The sequence below is a fragment of the Ctenocephalides felis genome, unplaced genomic scaffold, assembly GCF_003426905.1.
Source record: "Ctenocephalides felis isolate EL2017-DRISC unplaced genomic scaffold, ASM342690v1 CF-g0.4_SCAFFOLD_01886, whole genome shotgun sequence".
Lineage (NCBI taxonomy): Eukaryota > Metazoa > Arthropoda > Insecta > Siphonaptera > Pulicidae > Ctenocephalides > Ctenocephalides felis.
In genome coordinates, this window is record NW_020538040.1 from 57363350 (window position 1) to 57389978 (window position 26629).

General features: G+C 29.2%; 1 protein-coding gene and 1 long non-coding RNA gene across 2 annotated transcripts in view; one reads left to right on the plus strand and one right to left on the minus strand.

Moving 5' to 3' along the window:
* LOC113376495 (scavenger receptor class B member 1-like) overlaps positions 1-6109 on the plus strand; it is a 133024-nt gene extending 126915 nt beyond the window's left edge. Inside the window, exons 7-11 of the mRNA XM_026616438.1 lie at positions 534-760; positions 2275-2438; positions 3595-3716; positions 4844-4969; positions 5824-6109. Of these exons, the coding sequence (XP_026472223.1) occupies positions 534-760; positions 2275-2438; positions 3595-3716; positions 4844-4969; positions 5824-6102 (918 nt within the window). The 3' untranslated portion in view covers positions 6103-6109. The remainder of the gene's footprint in view (positions 1-533; positions 761-2274; positions 2439-3594; positions 3717-4843; positions 4970-5823) is intronic.
* The window catches only part of LOC113376496, a 61281-nt gene that overhangs the window by 25225 nt on the left and 9427 nt on the right, over positions 1-26629 (minus strand). The gene's annotated exons all lie outside the window — the stretch shown is intronic.

The following is a 26629-nucleotide window of genomic DNA, read 5'->3' on the forward strand; positions in this document are numbered from 1 at the left end:
ATGTTTTTATTAAGAAAACATACGTTTCGGGTCTTGATTTGACCCATCTTCAGTGCATACAAATAAATTTGAAAATAAAACACAAAAACACACGAAATTGCACGAAAAAATTATGAAACAACAATAATATATTTTATTATAAAAAAAGCTTATTCCAAACGCACATGTTGTCCGCTTGTAACGTGTAAAACGTTTGTTTCATAATTTTTTCGTGCAATTTCGTGTGTTTTGTGTTTTATTTTCAAATTCATTTGTGTGCACTGAAGATGGGTCAAATCAAGACCCAAAACGTATGTTTTCTGAATAAAAACATTTTCTTTCAATAAAACTGTTTTTAGTTACTGGATGGATGCCCAAGAATAATTTTATCATATATACATATATATATATATATATATATATCTGTGTGTGTGTGTGTGTAATATTCATTAAGAAAAAATCAAGTAGAGGGTCAATAAATTATCGTGCTATTCAAGAATCGCATTAGCTATTTTTCTATTAATTTCACATAATATAATCTGGTCAATCAACAGAAAAACGGTACATCCAACGACCGCGTGACCATGTTCACGGGGGCCGGTGATATAACACAATATGGAATCATCGACCGTTACAACGGGCGCTCTCACCTGCCCCACTGGACCCAAGAGCAATGCAATAGGTTGAACGGATCAGATGGATCCATCTTCCCGCCTCACATCTCCAAGAACACGACGCTCTACGTTTACGAGAAGGATTTGTGCAGATTGTTGCCGCTTTCGTAAGAATTCACTTATTTCTTTTCTTCTCATGTCATAAACAATTTAATAAATTGAAGATATAAAATTAAACAGCAATACAAATTATACGCGATGAACTGACTCAGTCACAAGTAAAAACGATATAAAAATTAAATGCAGAAATGAAAAATTTGTAAGATGTTATTTTTTTCTTGTTAGAGCATTTAGCCACCTACAACATTTCTTTTCATATATGTACTATCTTTATACTATTTTTCATCCTATATTATTAAATACTACATATATATATATATATATATATATATATATATATATATATATTGGGGTGGTCCTTAAAATAGTCATTTTCGAATTTCCTTGCTCCCAGGGGCTCAAATGGTTCCAAATAGATAAAAAAACAATTCTCTGGAAGTTTTAGCTCTTAATATTGACGTTTAGATAGAGCGCAATTCAATCAAAGTTTTGTATGGAAATAGCATGGAAAAATTTTCAAAAATTTTAAAAATGTTTTTTAGATGTAATTTAGCGAACAAATGAATGAATAAAACTCATTCTTTTGTCGCTAAGTTATACCTAAAACATTTTTTTTTAATTTTCAAAATTTTTTCATGCTCTTTCCATACGAAGTTTGATTGAATTGCGCTCTATCTAAACGTTAATATTAAGAGCTAAAACTTTCAGAGAATTGTTTATCAATTTGAAACCATTTGAAACCCTGGGACCAAGGAAATTCGAAAATGACCATTTTAGGGACCACCCTAATATATATCCTATTTTATCCATTTTTTACAACTTATTTCTTCTTTTTTTCCTTATTTCTAATTCTATATAACAATTCGAAATTTATATTAGTTTGAAACTAACTAACCAACCATTTAAATTCTATGATCGCTAGCGTGTGAGTCGGGCACACTACTGACTGAACTATGCCCGCAACGTTATGGATTTACTTTAAAAATTTTGGTTTCATGAATTCATACCAAAAACTGCTTACGATTAATATTTTTTTCATATCAAGTGACTGTTTATATTTTGTAAATTGTTAAAGACAAAAGGTATTCATTTTTATCCCCGCTTAGATTTTCACCAAAACATAAATTCCAACCTATGTGTGAAGTAATTATATACTATATTGTAATAATATTTTACAGATTTACTAAAAGATGATCAACATTAATTAATCTTTTATGATTTGTTTCATTGAATTGTCAAAATATGCCATAGAATTATTTTAAAAACGAGAACAACCGTATATCAATAAGTTAAAATTGATTGATTAAATTGTCAAAGGGGTACCAAAAAAATATTATTTCAAAATTAAAAGCTAACACATATAAAATGCAATGTATATTAATTTAAATATGATTTTTTTTATTCTTTCATGTATGGACATCATTCAATCTCACTTTTCATATCATTTTCTGTTTAAGATTACTAAATAACTGCGTGCTTTGTATAATTTGTATTCTAAGATTTTGGTGCACACTCAGTTTTTTCAGCAATTAGAAACTTACGAATTTGAATTATCTTCTAGTTTCGAGAAAGAAATAACAAACAAAGGCGTACCCGGATATCGTTTCACGCCATCTCCTGATGTGTTTGCCAGCGTTGAGAAGAATCCCGACAACGTATGCTTCTGTCCGGCTGGTCCACCGTGCGCTCCACATGGACTTTTCAACGTATCCTTGTGTCAATATGGTAAACGCATTTTAAATTTATAATTAAAGAATTGCATTAGTCGAATGCTTGGAACTAATCAGCTTATTATCGAGTCCATCTAGATCAATAATAATATGTTAATTGAATGAATTTGAGCTGGTCAACTTTCAGGTCACATTCCGAATTTTTCGATATTGTACCAAAAATTATTAATTTTTTTATGAAATGACGCATAAATTTTGGGATGTAAAAGAAAAATTCAGCCTAGAGGGTTTGTTAAGTGTGTTGCATTAACCCCTTAACGCAGTTTTTTTTTTAAAACCGGCCAAAAAAATCAATTATTTTTAATGTAAAAAAATGAGCTTTAGAACATTGTTTTGGCAAAAAACAAAAAAAAATCAAAATTAATCAAAATTTTTAGTTTAATTTTGGATTTTGATCCACATTGTAGAAAAGATCCGAATATTGCAATGTTACACGTTCATCGACTTTTTTATTTTTCATTTCGCATTACTAAAACATTTTATCAGTTAAAAAAATTACATATGTATCGACTTCTCTTTTCTTTTTTTTCGCACAGTGCAATATCTTGTGGGAGCTTCTTTTTTTGGTGTGGGTGGAACAAAGAAGTATTATAGCTTACAATCCTATGTAAATGATAAATATCAATAGCACGATTCTTTTTCTTAGCTTTCACTCTCGAGTGTCGAATTAACTCGAGCGTGCAAGTTATGGGGTTAAAATTTCATGTATAAAATTTATCCATTTTTTGCACATTTTCTACGCATATTTATATCTTATTTGATATAAATACACTTTACAAATAATATTAGCAGCATTTATAAGAATCTCACTTACATCCATTTGATTTATGAGTGACAAGGAAATAACACCGCTAACAACTACGTTCGTTTCCTATCCAGCAATTCTCAAATAGATATGTAGTATGTATATGTAGTATATATACTTTTTCACAAATATTTTTAGTATGCAAAATCAAGTATTCGGTTCTGTATATTCATTAATTGCTAAAATGTGTATTAAATGTTCATATCACGACAAAGTAGTATCACTCAGATTGTCTGTAACATTAAGTATCACATACATTATACAAGCCAGTGCTGAATAATCCGAACACATCATGAAATCATATATTCGTACAATTATGCAAGTGTAAACTGTTTTTGCTCCACAGATTCGCCGATCTTGCTGAGTTTCCCACATTTCTATATGGCAAATGACTCACTGAGGCTTGCCGTCGAAGGCATCTCGCCACCGGAGAAAGATAAACATCAACTTTACATCGACGTCCAGCCGGTTAGTACACTCGCACGATAATACATTACACTTTCAAATCGTTCACTGTTTTCAACACTAAGCTGTCAGATTTATAATTAATTATTAATCCTAATAAGGAGAACCCGCGCGTTGCTCGTCTCGGGTTTAATGAAACTTGGCACAATGGTAAATTTGATGCCCAAACTGACCGTGGTAAAATATTAGAGACCTATGAAAAGTGGTTTATTTATAAAAATTAATTAAAGTTTGCATTTTAGCAGCGCGCGGCATGCATAGCTTGCAATGCTTTGCCTTATCAATAGCAGATTGACCGAGTGGCTATCATCGTGGAATTCTAATTTTTGTTCCAGGATTCAATCCCCGATTCAGATTTAATTAAATTAAATCAATGCATCCATGTCTTGTGACCGTTTTAGTTCAGCCGAAAATCTAAGAAAATTTTTTGATCTCTTGCCAATATTAACCCTTTCGCTGCGGGTGTGGTTTCCGTAGTAGTGTCGCTGCTGTACGGGACAGATGGGAAACAGCGTGTCGCTCAGTTGCACTACTGAACGAACAGGCACAACGACATATTTTAAAATATTTCTATGGTTATCTATAAAAATGTGTTCAGAAATTAAAAATTACGCTTCTAGTGAATTAGAAGTTACAATTAAAGACTTCTTTCTCTCTCAATACCTTAATCATAGTGATAAATCTGAAGCAAAGGCAAACATAACATGTCGTCCAGGGTCGACATTCGTACACTCAGCGCGTCATGTGGATGTCCTCTAAGTACGGCATCCATAGCGAAAGGGTTAAATCTAATTAATAATTATAAAGTTTCGTAGACTACGCACGATAGATCGTATTGTAAAGAAATTTGAATTTTCTTTTTAATTCAGCGTAAACATATTAAACGTTACCTGACTAATAAACAACATGTGATATTTTATTTTATTAACTGAATATTGAATGTGTATCAATCACTATTTGATATAGAAATAATAAGTTCAAAGTAACTCATCTATCCATATCAGCAATAAGAGAATCCCAAATACTCGATGTCATTAGTTCCATAACCTGATAAAATTCAAAATTTGTAATTATGGTATTTTGCAGTTCAGCTTATGTAATTATATTTATTATTATTTCAATTTATTCAGGAAATGGGAAATGCTCTCCAAGCACGCGCTCGCATTCAAATCAATTTAGCAGTTTCACAAGTGGTGGATATCAAACAAGTAGCTAACTTCCCCGATATTGTTTTCCCAATTTTGTGGTTCGAAGAGGTAAGATATAGATTATATTTAATTTGGAATATTTTTATTTGTGATAATATTTACATTTATAATAAATAATAAAAAAAAAATTTAAAAAAATGTATATAGTAAAGCACTGCTTCCATCGAGAGTTCTATGAAAATAAAGACAAGTATGAACGAACAAATGAAACAGATCATATGAATTACTACCACTAGAATAATATTTGCATATACATTGTCAGCATTAGAGAAAATATAAAATTCAAGAATTGATTTGTTTTATGAGATAATGATGCATCGACAAGAGAACAAATCGATACCGTTTCATTTAAACTTCTATCAAAATTTTCATAATTTTCAATAAATTATTATATATTAAATATAATGTACATATTTCTATTTGCTCCTTATTGAAATTGCTATGAATTATTTTTATAGTTTTCATCATAATCAAATATGTATATACTTATTATTGTGTTAATTATATACCTCCTAATGAAAAAAACTATTGAGGAAAGAAAATTGAGTAAAATTTATTTAAAATTCTAGTGCAAATTAATTGGAAATTAATAATTACAGCTATTTGAAGAAATCTGTATGATAAAAATAAAATCTAAATTACCTGGTCTAAAACGAGATACTTATACATTTTTATCTTTTCATTAAATTAAAATTATTTTTAAAGTAGTTCAATTGTAAGTCATGAAGTCTTACGTATGTTCTTAAGTACCCTAGGATATTAGTCGAATTGTATTCAGAAATGATATATTCAAATTCAGGTGGAAATATTGATTCTTAGGATTCTGATAAACGAATGAAAAAAATAATAATTGAGATATTTCTGCCAAAAATATATATCTATAACACCGTTTGCTATTGCAGGGAATCGACCATTTGCCCGATGAGATCACCGACCTATTAAATTTGGCAACCAAATATCCGCCAGTTGCTAAAAAAGTTCTTTCTTACGGCATGCTCGGTTTGGGAGTGTTGGTCGTTCTCTTGGCAATCACATGTCTAATTCGATCATCACACCGGCAAAGTACTTTGCATTTAGAAGGATCGAGTTATTTGGCGGCCATGCACAACAATGCGGCCAATCCGGAGAAATCGAAAACTGGTGAAGTTACAAACCCCGGATTCGAAATGGGCAATAAGTGATTATAAAAGATTCATTCGTTTAGTACTATAACAATATTTCCTTTTAATAATTTTGATATAAAATACTATGATGTTTTTTTAATTAAAAGCTATGTACTATATGTAACTATAATAAATTTACGAAAATTATTAATAGAATTACTGAAAGTGGTATTAAATTAATACCTTATGTTTAAAAGTTTTATCAGGTATTACAATATTACCTTAATTAATACGAAAGTATTATTAGGATAAAACTGAATAAAGTTAATATTCAATTAAAAATAATTTTAAATTTATATATTCTTAGACCATTAAAAGAAAAATTATATAGCTCTGAACAAGGTGTTTCCTGGAATATATAAAATTTGAATTGAATATTAACATTTCAATGATATGATGAATTTAATTTTATGCATTATAATAAAAATATTTATACTACATAAGTTTAAATTCAAAAAACTAGTAAATATGTGATGGCAAATATTTTTAAAAAGACATATAGGTAAGATGTGATGATAACGTAAAGGATTCAAACATTTGATTTGATTTATAACGAATATTGCTCGTTGCATAGATAAAAAAAATATAATTATAGATAATATTTCCTTTTTTCAAAATTGTTCCATTATTATGGTAAATAATATTTGTCATAATATATTTCTTGAGTATGATAATAATAAATTTAAATAATGTTATTTAAATATGTACTTAAATTTATGTATACACGCATTTGTATGATATTGTTTATATTTAATTTTAGTGGCGTTATTTTTAATAAAAGTAATTTTTCAAACTCTTTCAGAGCAACCACCGAATATACAAGCACATATCAAATGTTTATAACTATAAATATAAATATGAATTTAAAAAGTAACAATGTAATAAATAATATATTTCCAACATTTCAATTAAATTTGTGTATCTTGAACCGAACCTTATTTCTATCAGATAAAAAAATATTTTATTTTTTTATATGTGCCTAAATTTCACTTTTGACAGATTGTGCAAGTTAATTTGAATATTAAAACATTCCAATTGAAGTGAAGTGTATTCCAACAATTTATAACGATAAAGTTCGATTTAGAAATTAAAAATAACATTATTGGTATTCTCTTAGTATTATTGAAATAAAAGATAATATGAATACAAATAAAGCGTCAATCTGTACTTCCACTCGATTAAAAAAATAAAAATGTTTTGTTTAATACGAATTAAAATAAGTGAAAGCTCTCTTCAGAATTAAAATACTCTGCCCTTAAAAATCTACTACATATATTGTGGATAAAGTAGAATTCAAAGTTCACTCAATAATAGTTAAATGGTATATCGTATAGATACAAGTTTCATCAATTTCATAATAATAGTTTTTTTTTATTTTTAAATGTATATATGAAACTAAAGAATAGATATTTTTATATAAGTATATGGTATTTAGGCAGTAAATTTTATACTTAAATAGTACTTATATGTATTTTATGTTACAATGTAATAAATATATTGTTAAATAAAGTTGTAAAAATACCAATGAACGTATTTTAATTGATATGAATTATGAATTGATAAGCATTTCATATAGTCAACATTTTAGGATTCACATTCTATTATATAATTTGTAACATCTGAAATTCAGGTATTTGTACCGCGTTATATAAATAAATACAAAGGACAGTATAAATTATTAATTGTTTATATTGAATTGAGTTCATATAGAAATATGATAAAAAAATTATTTTTATTGAACGTTCATATAAGGATATGATAAAAAAAATATAAAAAAATTTCATTAAAAAAATTGCATAAAACGATTCAATGGCCGATAATAAAACTTATATAAAAATACCGCGTTATAGGAAGTATATTAAATACCTTAAAATTATTACATACACAAATATTTAAAAAATGCCATCATTCAAGAAGGTATAACGGTACTAACATTTGAATCAACCAAAACCACTTAAAAATCAGATGGATAACAAAAATTCTCCAGGATTGTGGTTATAAACGATTAATATTTATAGCCAAAATATCTCATATTTACATAAAACGAATTACTTTCACTTCAAACCATCATCGCCTTCAGAAATAATATTTAGGTTTGAAAACTATAAACTCTTCACATTATACATAATTACTTACCTTATGACCGTTATACCTTCGTTATTTTTCTTATTGTTAGTATACGAATAGTATTGTTTCATACAAGAATCCTAAAATTTTTAAAATGTTTTAATTTAACCCAGAAACCTATCTGCTAATTGATATCAGAAGTTTTAAAATATTATTATACCCAAAAACTTATAGACTAATTGGTATCGGAAACGTATCGTTATATCTAGAAATATGTGGCAATTATCAAATGTAATTGTACATAAACGAGTAAGGACTTTTGAATTTAGATTCGTGAAAATATTTTTAAATAGAAATACTCATAATTACTTGTACTTACAATAATACTTAATAATTATTTGCATAAATCTCAATAATAACTAACATCAACACCAAATTTCTATATGTTTTGTATTATTCATTCGAACAGATCAATTGTAAACATTGACTTTGACAATTGCTTTCGAATCACCGATAAACGGCGGAGCGCCCGTAACTATAAAACATTTGGAACAAATAAATGGTTTCTACAACACGCTAAATACTTTTTGTAGTAAGATTCATAATTAAGATAACAAAAATGTACTTACTCAGAGAATGGGACATTATCCTTCTAATTCTGTTGCTCCGATATCTTCAGTACACAGTGATCGTCTACATGGCTTCCACTTTCATTTAATCAATATGACCCGTTTCGGTCTTCTTTTAAATCATCTATAAATTTATTAAGTTTATATAGAAAGTAATATAAATTTATATGTAATAATTATTTATAAAAATTATAATCTAAAATACGTAAGTAATTATTAAGACAAGTTGAACGATAATTACAATTTACCTAAAAGTCCGAAGCACACAATTCTCAATTGACCACCAGTTCACCGACTATCCATCCGATCGGCACAATCGCTCACACACAATGCAGATCAAAGGATATATGAAGCAAATTGCTCGTCAGTTTCGTCCATTTTCGGATCGGTAAGCGAAAGTTTACGAACTTTATTGGATAAATCTTTTTTTTTTAATTACAATATTTATTATAACTGTTAAATAGTTAACATCTAGCAATATTGATAAATAATAACATAAATTTAAATAAATAAGAGTTCAAAGGATAAAATTTACATGAAAATAATATCCGTAGTATGATGATTTAAATAAAATAAAAGCAAATAATAATAAAATTAAAATTAATAAATAATATGAATAAAATTTCTAAATAATAAAATAATACTAGAAAAACAATAAAATATAACAAAATAACAATAATAGAATTGGGCCAGCGGTGGCGATATCGGTTAGAGCGTGGGCTAGCACCAATTAGTCCCAGGTTTGCTGAGTCGATTCCCGCTAACGCCAAGTCTGACATCAGGCAACTTTGATGTCAAATTTCCACTTGAGGTCATAGATCTCAAATATAGCCTCAAGTGAAAATCGCCTCTCGTGGGTATAGTTGCACATATAATAAAGATGTTAGCAAATACTTCGAGTATAGATAATTAGTCCTTATAACTAGTAAACTTATAACTAGTATCTACTGGTTTACATTGTGAGATAATCATTGTTAGCAATCTCTGCTTAATGTTAATGCTCATGTAAAACAGATTGCAAAATAAATTAAATAAAAAAATAATAGAATTAGTAAGATAATAATAATAGTAATAATAATATTAATGTTAGCGTTTACAAATGGCTATTTATAAGATCATTGGGAATTTTTCGTTTTAGCCTGGTTGGGCGCGCTTCTGAGAATACTGGGAAGATAAAAAACTGATCAAATTTTCATGAAGGCAGGTCTATCGGTTTAGGAGATCTAGCAAAAAAAAGTAAAAAAAATGCCATTTGGCGGTCAAAAATGATCATTAGACATATGCACATCAAATTATCAGATATTTTATATTTTAGCGAAACAGCACATTTCAATAAAACGACCGTAGTAAGATTTTATTTATTTTTTACTAGATATTTTTAACGGGCTCGCTCTTACAAGTGTTGAGTGAGCAGTTAGGGGATGAAAAAAAGATCTCGGGTAATGTTATTTAAATATGTACTTCGATTATGCTCGATTCCACTTCTACCAGCCTGATATCAAGCAGTAGAGACATCGGTTTTATCTTGAAAATATCCGGCATTTCTACATCAATAAATATTATTACAAAATTTTTAACAATTGTCCTATTACAGAAATTGTAATAAAACATTTGTCACACAGAGATGAGACAACAGTTTGGATATGGGCGTAGCATTGAGTCAAATCAGCAAAACAGCTTCAGGCCTGTATATTTTTACTTTGTATGATTTCCTATGCAGCTATGCCCGCGAAAGACGATTTTCACTTGAGATTATATTTGAGATCTATAACCTCAAGTTGGGCCCGCTCGTAGGTAAGCGGTTAAGAGCGACGAGACTTGTTTCAGAGGTCCCGGGTTCGATACCCACTTCGAGCAGCCTGTTGTCAGGCAACAGTGACAATGATTTTCACTTGGAAACATAAATAGCAATATGTTTTCAAGTGAAAATAGCCCTCAGCCGGCATTGTTGCACCATACTTGCCCTATTACAGAGATTGTAATAAAAATTTATCATACAGAGATGTGACAACTGTTTGGGTTGCCATCTGTAATAAAACAAACGTAGTTTGTAAGATATTAATCACAACAGCTCATAGAACCCATAAGTACCGATCGCTGTTCAAATAAAATTATAAAAAAAAATAATAACCTCAAGTGAAAATTTGATATAACTCTACCTGGTACCTGATTGGCATGAGCTAGCCCACGTCCTAACCGTTATGCCACGACTTGCGATAGATGACACCGACAACCCAATATGATCATATCTTTTACTGACGTGAATTTTGTTATTTCAATTTCTGTAATACTGATGATTTATTTTATTGATGCATCAATGCAGGTAAGGACTATTTTCACTGGAAACATTGCGATTTATATTTAAAAGTAAAAATCGATGCCGCTACTGTTTGACATAAGGCGGTCCAATGAAGTAACGAAGCATTCTCTTTAGAATGCAACCCAACGCCTGACCTATTTAAATTTGATAAATTTTTATTATTAGAGTTTACGTAAAATACTATAGGTCATATATTTTTACTGTTAAAGCAGCAATGCTCATGACGGGCTATTTTTACTTAGAAATTATATTTTGTCAATAGGTCACAAATAATGTCGATAACATTTAGCATTGTAGTTTTTTTTTTTTTTTTTTTTTTATTTATTTAAGGCCTTTAACCAGTAGGTCATTTAGCCCACCAATACAATTTATATAAATACATCAACTAAATTAATTCATAATACACAATTAATATATACTTATTTAATACTACTTATTGTAACATTCAATTATCTATATCTTTATGTAACATCTTCGCAAATAACTCACTAATATATTATAAATCTTTTCATCATTTGAAGCCATGGCCATTGTTGTATTTATTGGGAATATAATGCCCGTTTTGTAGAGTTCCTGGAGTAGAAAATTCCTTTGACCTGAGTACAGCTCACATTTCCAAAATATATGGTCCAGGTTTTGGTCTTCCATTCCACAGGGGCAGAAAGGATCTTGTGTTATTCCTATTCTATATAGATGGGATTTGCAAAAAGTGTGCGTAAATCTAATTCGGTTTATAGTGGTAATACTTTCTCTGTTCATTTTACTTTTGGCAAACCATGTTTTAAAGGTAACTTTCGGTTTGCAAAGTTTAAAAAGTATTCCTTTATTACTAGTGTCATATTCATTCTGCCAGAGACTTAATGCCTGCTTCCTGATCAGCCCTTTGAGATCAGATGCCGAGGTTTTTCTTGATGGAAAAACAGAAGAACAAGCTTCTTTCGCCATACTATCTACCAGTTCATTACCACGGATGTTCGAGTGGCCTTTAATCCATACTAATTTGATAGTGTATTTGGTTGCTAAAATCTTCTCTATTTTGTCCAAAGTATCATAAATTAGAGGATTGTCGCATAGCTTAGGGTTATTTAATGCCTGCAGTGCTGCCTTACTGTCAGTTAAGATTAAAGCTTTATGAATTTTTTCTAGTTTCACTAGATCCAGAGCAGCGTTAATACCTATGATCTCAGCGGAAAAAATTGAGGCAAACTTTGGTAGATTAAATTGACCTTGTTTTTTTAAACTAGGTATGTAATATGCACAACCTACTTCGCTTTCTGTCTTTGACCCATCCGTGTAAATTACCGTATAATCTTTCCAATTTGTGTCGACCCAGTAGTCAAATTCTAAGTTTGTAATCCTTTCGTTAGAACATTGTGGCATATCTTGAAATTCACTCAAAATAATGAATTCCTTCGGCAGCGACAGTTTCCACGAATGCATATAACAGGGAATCTTATCATTAGTAACTATGTAGTCTTCTAACGGTTTCAAATTGTAGAAACTTGTTATTAATGGAGGAGTAGGTCTGTTCTTCCAATAATATTCTCTAAAATGTAAAGTTGCTAACTTTTCCAGTTGTTTTGGAATTCTTGCTAAATCCGAATTAAACTTTTTGATTAAGAATCTATTGGTTAACATTTGATTTCTAATATGCAAAGGGGATTCACCAGCCTCCGCCAACACCGAGGTGTTAGGGGTAGATCTGATTGCACCCAAGCATAGTCTTAACACAGAGAGTTGTGTCTTATCTAATAATCTTTGTGTGTTTGTAGAAATTCCTCCATAAATAAAACAACCGTAATCAATATGGGTTCTAATTAATGATTTATAGATAGCTAGACAAGAGCTTGGATGTGCACCCCAGCTAGTTCCAGTTAATCTTCTAATTAAATTTTTCCCTGTTTCGCATTTTTTTACTATATTTTTGACATGAGTTTGGAAGGTCATTTTTTTATCAAATGTTATTCCTAGGATTTTCAAACTATCATACATCTTAATTTGGATATTTCCCAAGTCTATTACTTGAGGAAGATGGAATTTCCTGTGTCTAGTAAACATGATACCTTTGGATTTGGTTGAAGACAGGTTTAAATTATTGGAATTCATCCATTTTGTAATTTTATAGATCGATTCCTTCATTTTATGGATACATTGTTCAATTGTGTTGCAAGAGATATATAAGAATAGATCGTCGGCATATTGCAGTTTATTCACATCATCTTGCGTTTCCGTAGAAAAGTCCGACATATATATGTTGAATAACAATGGACTTAATATAGATCCTTGAGGTAAGCCTGTCCGTGTTATTCTTGGACCTACTAGCTTGTTTTTGTTTTTAATAAATAGCACCCTATTGGTTAATAGCAACATTATTACCTTAATTATATTAAAGGGAATATCCAACTTGTTGAGTTTGTTAATAAGGATGTCATGATCTACATTGTCATAAGCTTTATTTATATCAGATGCAACTAAAAGAAGGTATCTATTCTTTGAATTAGAAATATGTATATCGTTAGATAGAATGCTTAAGAGATCACAAGTGCCTTGTCCTCTTCTAAAACCTATTTGATTTGTATTGAGGAATGTCTTGTTTTCTAAATGCCAATCTAATCTCATTTTGATGACTCCTTCAAACGTTTTATTCAGGCATGACAATAGGGAAATTGGGCGATATGATTCTAGAATCATAGGATCTTTATTCGGCTTTAATATCGGAATTATTAAAATTCTTTTCCAATCGTCTGGAATCCAACAAGTGGTTAAGATGGAATTAAACACTTCTATGATTAGACTTTTCAGTTTTATGGGACTGTTTTTAATCATTATATATGAGATCTTATCCAATCCAGGTACACTATTTTTTTTATTTTTTAATATCATTTCTAATTCTTCTATTGTTATAGGTGCGGTTAGTTCATTAGACACTTTTTCAGTTTATTCGATATCGTTATTTTGATTTCGTTAGGAACAGAGTCAGGAACAAAGTTCTTCAACATGTCTTCAAAGAATGTGCTATTGTCGTATAGGTTTACATTATTTCTGTTATTTTTGTTGTTGAAAATTTTAATTATTTTCCATAACTTTGATGAATTAATGTTGCTATCTAACGAATTTGTGAAATCCATCCACTTTATCTTTTTTTTAGACTTAAGAAATTTTTTAGTAGCAGCGTTTATTTTTTGATACGCTATATAATTGTTATAGCTAAACTCCTGTCTCATCTTCCTATATGCTTTTTTCCTTAGTCTAATTTGGTTTTCACAATCGTTATCCCACCAAATAGCTGGTTTGAATTGTTTAACTTCCATCCCTTTAAATTCCTTGAGGTGCTTCCCTGCAGCTTCATTTATAGCCCCAACAATGTCGCCATATTTGGTTTTATAGTCCCTATGGATCGCTACTTTTTCTAATATGTTCTCAATTTCCAAGGCATAATTTCTCCAGTTAGCTCCTTTAATATTCCATTTTCTGGAAGGATAAAAGTAATCCTTGGCCGGTAACTTCATCTTTAAGGTAATGTTAATCGGTATGTGATCCGATCCTAAACTACCCGCAAATAAGTCCCACTGTAGTCTGTCGGACAAAGAATTAGAACAAAGTGTTAGATCTATGGGTGTTCCTCTTTTACTCGGCGTGCTGATAGTAGTAGGTCTACCATCGTTTATGATAATCAGGTTTAGATCTTCTATTATGTTATATAATATTTCACCTCCTCTATCAATGTATTCACTGCCCCATGCTAAGTGTTTGCAATTAAAATCACCTGTTATAAGAACAGGTACGGATATAGTTTCGATAAGATCCTTGATAATTTGAAAATGTTCCATAGAGTTTGGTGCACAATAAATGGAAATGATGCATATAGGATTTTCTAGTTTCAGCGTCACCGCACACATTTGAATAGCGTGACATTGAAAGGAATGATTGATTTTTTCGCATATTATGTTATCTTTAACTGCTATGGCGGCCCCACCATAACCATCATCTCTGTCTTCTCTGAACAATCGATATCCTTTAATGTAATATTTATGCTCCTGTTTTAGCCAGGTTTCGGAAAGACCTGCTACATGTATTTTTTGTGACCATAGATAATGTTCTACACTGCTTTTATTAGACATCAGCGATCTACAGTTGTATTGTAATAAATTTATTTGCTTCATTAAAATATTAATAAATGAAATAAACAGAGAAAAAAAAGTTCAATTATGTTTCCGAAGCAGCAGGTAATTCCTTACTAGTCTTTTTCTTTTTCATAGCTTCGACGTTATTCTTAACTTTGATCATTTTAATAATAACTTCTCTTAGTATATCTTTCAAAAGAGGATCGTTGGGATTATATGTATCTTTAATCAGTCTGATGAAGTGATTCAAGCCAAATAATGAGTAAGGTTCATCATTTTTTCTACTAGATCTAACATCATTATCAGAATCTGAATCTGATTTATTTTTTATCCTTTTTCTGGGGTTGATGGACTTTCCCTTGTCAGTCAAATTGTCTTTCAATATTGGTTTGATTATTTGTTTCGATGAGATCCCACTCCTGTCTTTCTTATGTATGTTCTGCACATGTGTCCTTTTCGGTTTATTAATCGTTTTGTAGAAGGTCAGGTCGCCTTGATCTTCCTCCTCTTCCAAGTCCGATAGCACCATAAATTTATTATTAACTGTTGTCGTTCTAGGGATTAGTTTTTCAAAATTCATCGGAGGGAAATCTTTATCTTTATTTATGTTTATGAGATTTGCTTTGACTTTCTTTGAGTATTTATCATTATCCATAATTTTTTTAGCTTCATAGAATGATAGGTTCTGTAACGCCATTAATTCATAAATATTTTTATATTTTCGGTAAACACTGCAGTTTTTATTGCTGGCTTCATGGCTTTCCCTACATAGGCAACATAAATAATTAGTATCTTCTGAACACTCTGTTTTACTATGTAATCCAGCACATTTTGGGCACCTTTGGTCGTTACGGCATTTTTCTCTAATATGGCCGAAGCGCCAACATTTATGGCATTGTGTGACCTTTTTGATATATGGGCTAACTCGGCACTTCACTGAATGTATTGCTACCTTGTCCGGCAGTTTTGTTCCTTTGAATGATATCTTTACGCATTGCGAGTTTATTCTACGATTACTAATATTTTTCGGTATGAAACACTTAACTTCTAGAATCGGAATTTCTGATTCTATTTCTTCAAAGATTTCTTTCTCAGTAAGATTAATATCAACGTCGAATATAATGCCTTCTCTAACTAATAAATATTTTGGAATATGTGCTTTCAGGTTATTATTGGAAAAGAAATTGCCATCAAGTAGACTGTTTGCTACCCTTCCACTCCTAAGAGCTAGTTTAACCTTGTTGTTACCAATGACAAAAATCTCCATCAAATCGCTTTTCAGATTGGGATGGGCTCTGTGTAACAGTTTTCCTAGCGCCATCGGGTGGAGTCGTCCAATATTTTTGTTCAATGATTCCACATAAATGTAGAATGGCCCAGTGTCGTGTTTATCATATCGGATCGGAATATGTAACTCAAGATCTTTGCCTTGAATATTATTCACATTAGAATCTTCTAGCCCCAATATTTCAATACTTTGTGTTGAGTTATATTCATCACTTACTTTATCTAGATTTGTTGAGCTAATTGCACTATTTTGTTTTTTAATATTGTCATTGTGTATATTTTTTTCATTATTGTCAATCATTTGTATAGCCTTAGTTGTCCCTAGACATTCTTGATAATCATCTTCCATTTCGTCCGAAATTGGATCTTCAGACACATTTGCAACACTATTACTTTGCATAATATTATTTGCAATATTTTTTGGATTCAATTCATTGTTCGTTTCACATAAATCCATATTTGTCTCATTATCGACATAATAAGTATTCATGGCATTTGCAACCGAAACTCCAATTTCAGAACATGTTGGTGGATTTTTGTCTGGCGGGCGCCCCTTTAATTGTCCGTTTTCGGACTGCATATTAACATTAAATTATTTAACAACACGTTGAGTTTATAATTTATTGATTTGTATTATTAATACACTTCACTACGTCTATAAGACACTTCGTGTCCCCAGTTAAGGGGACACGTGGTAACCTGTGTTTACTTGCACAGAGTACGGGCACTGTTTGTTAGATAACAATTGAAATCACTGTTAACAAAACTATTGTTATAAATTGATAACGCAGGTATTAAACGCTCCGATGTGTACTGCTCGGCGATCAACAACGAACTGAGAATGGCCTATGAGGTAAAAAAAAGACCAGATGACAAATTTTTCTAAAACAACAAACAGGTAAACTGGAAGTTTTACTAAACATAGTCATATAGTTGTTTGTTTCATATATGTTATTTATTATGATATAATTGTCTGGGTTTTCACAATATAATTATTTAAAGTCAAATTAGACCTTTGTGCCCCGCCCTACCCTATACATGTTGTTGATGATTGGATCGTTTAGTTGATGTTTTTTAAACGTTATTTTTAGGTAATTGAATACTTTAAAATTGCTTTTTTATTTTTTTAATGATAATACTTATCATTACTCAATGATATATCCAAAAACTGGTTGATCTATATATTATTAAATGAGTCCATTACAATTTAGACCGAAGCTAACACTATACAATGGTGAGTACACGCCGAGCATGTTGGCCTACATAGGAAAAGAATTTGAGTAACTCGGTACAGAAAATGATTGTGTTATTTTTCAGTACACGAAATAGCGTTTCATTATTTCTTTTGTCTTAATCGAGCGACGCAATTCCTATCAAATTAGACATACTGTTAAAAACATTAGAAAAAAGACAATGGCAGAATTAAGTGACATTGTACGAAGCCACAATCACGAACCGATTAGTCGCTTGTAATAGGCAATTTGAAAATGAAATGCTATAATTTAATTTGATCGGGTTCGCCGCAACCAAATTATGGACATCGCTTGTTATTTGAACACGTGCCTTTGGTTTTATTTGCGACAGACTATTATAATAATAACTATTACGGAACTATGTTATTGTCCTGTTAGGAAACATTTTTTTCAATGAGCGAGCAGAGGTATTTCAAATATTTGCAGTATAGATAAATAACTACTTAACTGATACAGATCTAAGAGAAATAGTTTGCAGCATCATGCATCAAGATTCAAATTTACCAAATCTGATAATTAATTCATCAGATTATTTATCACGCTACATTTTTTTTTATTGTTATTGTTATAGATTTTGAGTGATTATCTTAATTATAATTGCAGTTACTTTTTTTAAAAAAAGCAGTAGCTGAAATAAAAAAATCAATAAAGCCAGTAGGTAAAATATATTAAATAATTAAACCAACTTCCAACATAGTTACTAATAATCTACAGTATCTTAGTACTAATCAATAAATAAACTAGTGGTGTATGGCATCGTGCCTTAAGGCAAATTGCAGGAACTTCCCGTACCGTAATAAAATATTCGTGGAATATTAAATGTTTTCAAATAGATTATTATAAATACTGTAACTTATATATGTTCACAGAAAACTAAATAAACAAAACTAAATTAATTGAATTTAAAAGGAAGGACATTGTCTAATATTTATAAGAATTATATAAAATAAATTGCAAAGTTAAAATTATTTATTTGAAGTATATTAGTCAGCTTTAGAACTTTAGCTAGAAAAAAAAATTGATTTATTTTCGATATAAAAATTTTTTTTTGGAAATTAAAAGAAATTTTTATTCGCAAAAACAGTCGTAACACAAGCAGAAAGTTTTTTGAGTGACTCAAATCGGATGCTTGGTTCTCTCAAAAACTGCCATTTTTTGCATATTTAGCTCGGTATTTCCGGAACGGCTGAACCTGCCTTTGACAAAATGTAATCACCACCTTTCCCTGTCATTACGAATTGAATGTTTTATGGATCATTCAAATCGTATGCTCCATTCTCTCAAAAAATCGATTTCTTTTCTCTGCACTCTTTGCTCCGTATCTCCGAAACGGCTGGACCTGCCTTTGCCAAAAACTAATCAGCACATCTCCCCATCAATAGAAATCGAATGCTTTTTGAACCATTCAAATCGGTTGATCCGTGCGCCCGAAAAAGTGGACGAAAAATTGTATCCATACATACATACATACATACATACATACATACATACATACACACACACACATATACACACATCTATTTTTTCTGAAGTATGCCAAAATGTTCAGAAACCTTCAAAACGCGAAGAAATGTAATAATTTTCAATTTCGATTTTTGGCCGATTACAATAACTTACCCTACAAACAAATTTAATTTCAAACATATCTGTACCTACTATCTGAATATTATCATTGTCAGCAACGATCCACAATTAGAGGCATTAAATCATAATAAATTTGAAAATTGTTTAAAATGAATAAAATACCCTCAACAACCTAATTAGTAACAAATTTTAAAATTTAAATTTATAATTTATAATCATAAGATAAATTATAGTTGATATAGACTGGGACATTATCATGTAATTAAGCTATTTTTTATTAACTGTAAAAAATAAGATTGTAAAATTAATGAGAATTAATATAATAAACTTCAGAATTCAGGTACATAATAAAATAATGACATAAATGTTAGAAAAAAAGAAGTTTTTAAATATTATTTGTAGGTAAAATTGGAGTATTCTGAAATATCGCAGAAACTTTGGGCTTCTAAATATTTGACGATGGTACAATCAGTAATATTTAATATTCTTATACACTATAATTGAAAAATTACAACATTTGTTGATAACGAACAGAATTGATAATTTTAGCTCAATTTGACATAGCAATAGCAATAGATGCAAGAAAGTTTTAAAAGCTTATAATTATAATTAGTAGCTTAATACCAACATTGATAATTTACCTTACTTATTTATATTAGGTTATAATATATTTACATCAATAATAAACATGATGTAGATGTTTTCTTTAAAGTTAATTTATTGACTAATTTACTGTAGATTTTTGCTATATTCTATGTATATGAATTAAACTGAAAGTTTATAATAAAAAATTCCTTTTGTAAAACAGATTGTGCCCTAAGCTTACTCTCATTAAAAACAATCCTTACTAATAATAGTTACAATTGCAAACAGCACAAAAACTTAATATTGTTACAATATCACTAATGGTGTTTGCCTTAACCAGAGATCAAAATCATTGGAATAAAGATTGCAGCTTTGAAACAACCTCTATTCTATATGTTATTTGAGTAAGAACCTTATTAAAACTGGCCTCTAGGCAATTTATATTTCATTCTTTTGAGATATATATATATATATATATAATATATATATATATATATGGATTACTTACAAACTGGAAAAGTTATAGATTACATATTATAATGTTATATAAGCACTTCATTACAAGTCAATAAATTGTCGCTGATAATTATGGAAAACTTGTCGGGTATAAAATATGTCATTATCAAGTTGCAAAAATAAATTTTGTAGACAAGAGTGCATGCTTTATTAGTAATACATTGAGTTTAAAAAAAATTAAGAATTTTGATATTTACGTTTCAAAAACTTGTTATCGGTGTGAAAAGCCTTTGTAAGAAAACATAAATGTGAGTTAGTGTGTGTGTATGGTACGTATATATGTATAATCGGATACAATTTTTAACTCTGCGAAGAAAAAAAACGTGTTTCTTCACTGAAACTCCGATTTGCTAATTTTATGATTTCTCAAAATTTAAAGTCATTCTAAATCTTTTGACACAAAAAGTATGTGAGTGTGTATGTAAGAGAAAAAATTTGAGCTTTTGTCGATGTTTTTACAAAAACTTCGGCAGGCACTGATTTCAAAAATTTAAAAACCAGATGAGAGCTCGAGTTGATCATTTTTGCTAAATAATCAGCTGATTGGTTTCTTTAGAATTTGCAGAAAAGTACAAAAATTTTTGTCTATGCTTTCGTTTTGATGATTTTTTTTCATAAGGGATAACCTCTCTAACATTAATTTTAAAATGTAATACAATATGTTTATTAATATTTCTTTTAATGAACTAATTTCACGAATTAATTGTAAACATATACACAAATATGATTTCATCAGCATACATATTTATTTTTTAATGTTCTTTATTTAAAAAAATGAGTTAATAATAATAACTTAATAATTGATAATAAGCAACTGCGCGCGAGTCAAAAATAACGAATCAATAATTTTATTATACAATTAATTTATACTTTGTGGTTCATTAAATTTATATGCCCATTATAAATAATTTCTCGTCTGATAAATAATAAAAAATAATCTACGATAACTTTTTTAAGCGCTAAGAGAAATATTAATGACAACGCAATAATATCAAGATAGAGATCTGACAATGAAATTAATTTTAGTAGCAATTATTTTTATTATTAATAACTACACAAGAGACCTCTACTCTATGAATACTGACCGCCAAATGACAATGAACCAGATTTTCGGGAGTGACAGTTCAAGTACGTCCAAAATTAGGATTGAAAATATTACCATCTGATGGTAAATGGCAGTTAATTAAAAATTATTTTAATTTAATCAATTTGAAATTATTGTAATAACGCTAACTAAAGTATGGATCCAATTAACCTAACTAGCTTCTAAATGCGTTTCAAAGTTTATTTCGTAACGATTCTTGGAAATTGATAATTTAGAAATAATTGATATTTTAGAGGAAAATAACTAAATATGAAATAGGTCGTATTAATAAATACAATATGTATTTCTTATAAGCGGACAGAATCAATCTCTTATTAATCATAATATTTATTAATCAACACGCCCAAAATAGTTGGTATAATTAATTTCAAATCTTCGAAAAAATGGTCAACTAGACAGAAGTCTTATTTTGAATTTAGGCAAGTTGTAAAAATTTCTCGGTATATGTACATAATCGACTTCGTCAATAACAATTTATATTTAGATAATTTCTTAACTCTGATGATCGAATTTTGAATTTTTGGCTCACCCCATTATTCTAAACTTTAATTACATAATTATATAATTAAACAACTTTGCACAGGCCTATAATATTTCAAAAAGTTCTTTAAGATCACAAACTCTATCCTTACAAAGCTTTATGAAAATTGACCAAAATAAGCTTTAACAATTAATTACGAATTTTGACTAACAAAAATTAATTAGGACTATGCTCATATGCTATCTTCTAAACGATTTTTAAACTTTCAAAATTAGTTCAGAATTTTGCACTTTTTGCAATTATAAAGCAACGGCATGCCCAATCGTCTCAAACTAATAAAAGTGACTTTCAAATTTTTAAATCCGCTCAGATTTTTTTTGAGAAAACATCGACGAAAAGTCAAATTTGGTTTACAATTAGACACACACACACTATGGTACGAAACGATTCAGAATGACTTGACACGTCGACAAAACAAAATTAGGGAACTTTCTGTTGTCCTTAAGGATGATAAAGAATTATAAAATATAGTATTATTTAAGAAATTACATTTTTAATACAAAATAATGAAAAAAATAAAAAAATGCAGGTATATTAATGGGCATTAATCAGTTTAATCAGCTCCTTCATATTTTTGGTAAATTTTTCAAAAATGTGGTAAAATCAGTGGAATCAATTCTGAGTATGACTCAAGCAGCTAGCCTAAAACCTTTTGGCTATTGTCTTTTCAAATAAGCACATCTACTACAACTCTAATAGGTACATTCATTAATAATAATAATAAATAAATAATTTCGTTTATTTTTGATATTATAAGGTACTGATCTTTGATGAACTAATTAATTTTATAAACTATTTTATATAGGTATTTATAGGTGAAATTGTATTTTTTATTTAAAGTGGAAGTAACTACAGTAATATTTATTTTTTATGATTTATTTATTACAATTACTAGATAACTACTAATAAGAGTTGTGGATTATATGGTGCAGACGAACTGACAAAAATCGAGTTCCAAAGATTTACTTGGAATTGAAACATTCTCTTTGCAAACATGATATATAGACAGCATAATGTATTTTATGATAAAATAATAAATAAATAAAATCCACTTATTTTCCAACTAATTAAACATGTAAATCGATAAAACACTTTTACATGCAGTGGTGCTTAACAGACTTCAATGAACTAAAAAGAAATGTAACGCGATGCAATAAAAACAGCCTTCGTTTCGAACTCGAGCACTTTGACTTCCTGAGACGAATAATAAATATAAAATCCGGTTCAAAATCGCGCATTTCATTATTTTTTATACTTTTTATTTTATATCAAAATTCATTTCATGCGTGTCGATATCTCATTTGTCCGATTTAAAATTGATTCCATGTCATTAATGATGTTTTAATAACCAAGGGTTAAAAAAGTATTCAATTATGAATGATCTGATATGTATATAATTTGCAATTCGTAATGAACTAAAGCAACAATCGTTGATTTTATATTTCTCAGCATAATGACAGATTATTGACTTGTAAATTGAACTTAATAAGATATTCAACTACAAACAATGTGAAAAAGTTTTTATTGCAATTGTAATATAATTTTTTACTCATTCATCCATCGATCATCCTTCGATTTTGTTATAACTGAAAACTGAACATAAAGATTATATTAAATACTGGAGAGTGCAGGCTGATAAAACTTTTGCAAAAATTGTTGAAATAATTTATTGAAATTAATTACGGCAAAGTGTATAAAGTTATGGCGAGATATAGCAGAAAACTAATGTTAGGTTTACTTTAAACATTGTTTAAATATCTAATAATTTACAAATAAAGATTTTGCAAAAAATGTTTTTTATATTGACACATATTGATAAGGAACACTGTAGGTGAACGTATTGCACGAGGTCTATTTTTCAAAACTTTAATACATTTTTACAATTAAACCTCTTCTCATAGGCCTATAATATTATAAACTGTTCAGTTTGACTGTCGACTCGATCACCATGCAAAGTTTTATCAAAATCCCGGAAGAGCAAACCTGAGGTTCTCCTTATCAGTTTAAGTTTTTCAAACAGAGGTATATTTTTTACAACTTTAATTAATTTTTGCGGTTAAACCATTTCACATAGGCCTATAATATTTTAAAATGTTTGATTAGACTGTCAACTGTATTACCATGCAAAATTCTATGAAAATCCCACAAGAGTAAACCTGAGGTTTTCCTTGTTAGTTTAAGTTTTAAATACATATGGATAGTTTTTTATTCACATTCAGTAATTTCTTACTCCTAATTTTATCAGCAGCAATCAAAACAAAACTTCCATAACAATCAAAAACACTTAAAAATGTATTGGGTATTACCCAACTTTGCAAAAACTATTAAAGATGTTATCAAACAAGCAAAGCTCGATCATTTGAAATATTTATAATGAGATATTAAAATTTTATGGGCAATGTAGGTAATTTACATTTCATAGTCGATTTTCGTGCAGATCATATTTTAATGACATGACCAACTACGGTAAGAAGCTTTCTCATAATTCATTCGATACTAAAAATCCCATAACAATAACACGTCGAATTAATAATATCGTTTTATTAGCAAGATATTAATTGTGAGCCGATCGACGGCGCGATATCGAATATGAATGATGAAAATTTTACTACTTTTGTTTATGACATTAATTATAGGCTGTTAAACCGAGATCGATATAAAACTATGTAATTCATTTTGGTATCTTAATATTACGACATCGCGAGACAATTTAAAATTTTAATTTATTTATTACAAAGGCAAGAAATGACTTTTTCAAGTAAACTCAAAGAAACTATTGATTGTAATGCAAACAAAAAATTGCCTCTAGAGGCAAATCGTTACTTCTAAATTTTCACATAAATTTATTGAATATTAATGAAATAAAAAGTAAACATATTAAAATTTTATATATTTACCAGCATGCATTATCAAAAGTATGCTAAAACAAGCAGAAGTTCCTAAAACATTTGCATTGCAATTTCAAACTCTTAACTCCATTTGAATTATTATTTGTTATGTTTTAATTAGCTGAAATCTATTCAAATATTTAAATCAATAACATTTTTTTATTATTATTCCCTCTTTCCCTTATTATAAGAATTAAAAAAAAATATGTATAGTCATATATAATTAAAAAAAATTCTTGATATAAAGTTTTGTATTATAATTACAATATTAAATAGCTTTTTTGTCTTAATTAATAATCTTCTGTTAGTATAGTGACTTTATGTTAAAATTTCCAATAGAAAAACTTTGTCACGCAAGTATTAATAACTACAAAACTTCATTTTATTTTGGCAAATCTTTAACTTTTATCCGGGAAATAAAATAACAAAAAGTCCTTGATATTTTTACACAATCTTGAGTTCCGTACCATCAACACAAAATTATCAGTCTATGGAATTATTAAAAAAGATTATTGCTTTGTATTCATCATATTTTTACTTATCTTTCAATTTAAATAATAATTTCAATTTTGTTAACATTAGAAAATTTAGAAGAGTTCAAGACTATCTGTATTGCATATTATATGTCGACGTTTTTATTATATTCTGATTAATTCAGATAAACTAATTTCAATTGTATTAGTTAACTTATCCTTTGAATGTATGGCTGATAGATTCTTGTTCACATCATTTTTTTAAATACTTGGTTTCGAAATTTTTTTGCACCGTGCCCCCTGCTCTAATACAAAAATTTGTTGCGACCCCTTAATTTTTCAACAGCTTAATTTTGACATCTTATTTTTATAAAATAATTTGCAATATTATATAAAAATCTGCATAAAAACTAATTATTTGTTATATTGATAAGAAGACGTGCTGATAGTTTTTGCGACGGCAGGTCTAGCCGTTCCGAAGATACAGGGCAAAAAGTGCCAAAAACGATAACTCATTTTTTAAGAGGATGGAGCGTCCAACATTTTACTGTATTGACGAAATAAACAACTGATAAAATTTTTGGGAAGGCAGGTCTAGCGCTTATGGACTCTCAATAAAATTATTTAAAAAATGTCATTTCGCGGTCAAAAATGTTTATGGACATATGTACATCATATTATCAGATATTTTATAGAGATTTAAATATTTGTTATACATTTTGAGTAAATTTTTTTGGGTTCCGTACCAGATTTTATATTTTGAAGTTTTTTTATATAGTTTCAAATAAATGTCCTCGACATTTTCGACAGTATGGAATAACCGATTTGTATGATTAAAAAATCATTCGGTTCGTACTCGATCGCGAGTCGTTTTTGCAAAAGGCGATTTTGCCGTTTCGGAGGTATGGAGCATAAAGGGTGGTAAAAACGGTTATGCATTTTTTGAGAGTACGGATATCCGATTAGATAAATTCAAAACCATTTTGCTTGAGTAGGTGGTGTGCAAAAAATGCATTTACTGAAAGTTTTAGTTATTTTAAAAATTAAAAAAAAATCAAAATTTCAAAAAAAATTAAAGTATCAAAAAAATTCAAATTTGCGAAATTTTTTCATCATTTTCAACAACAAAACTAAATTTCCAAAACTAAAAAAAAAAGATTTTTCACAAAATTT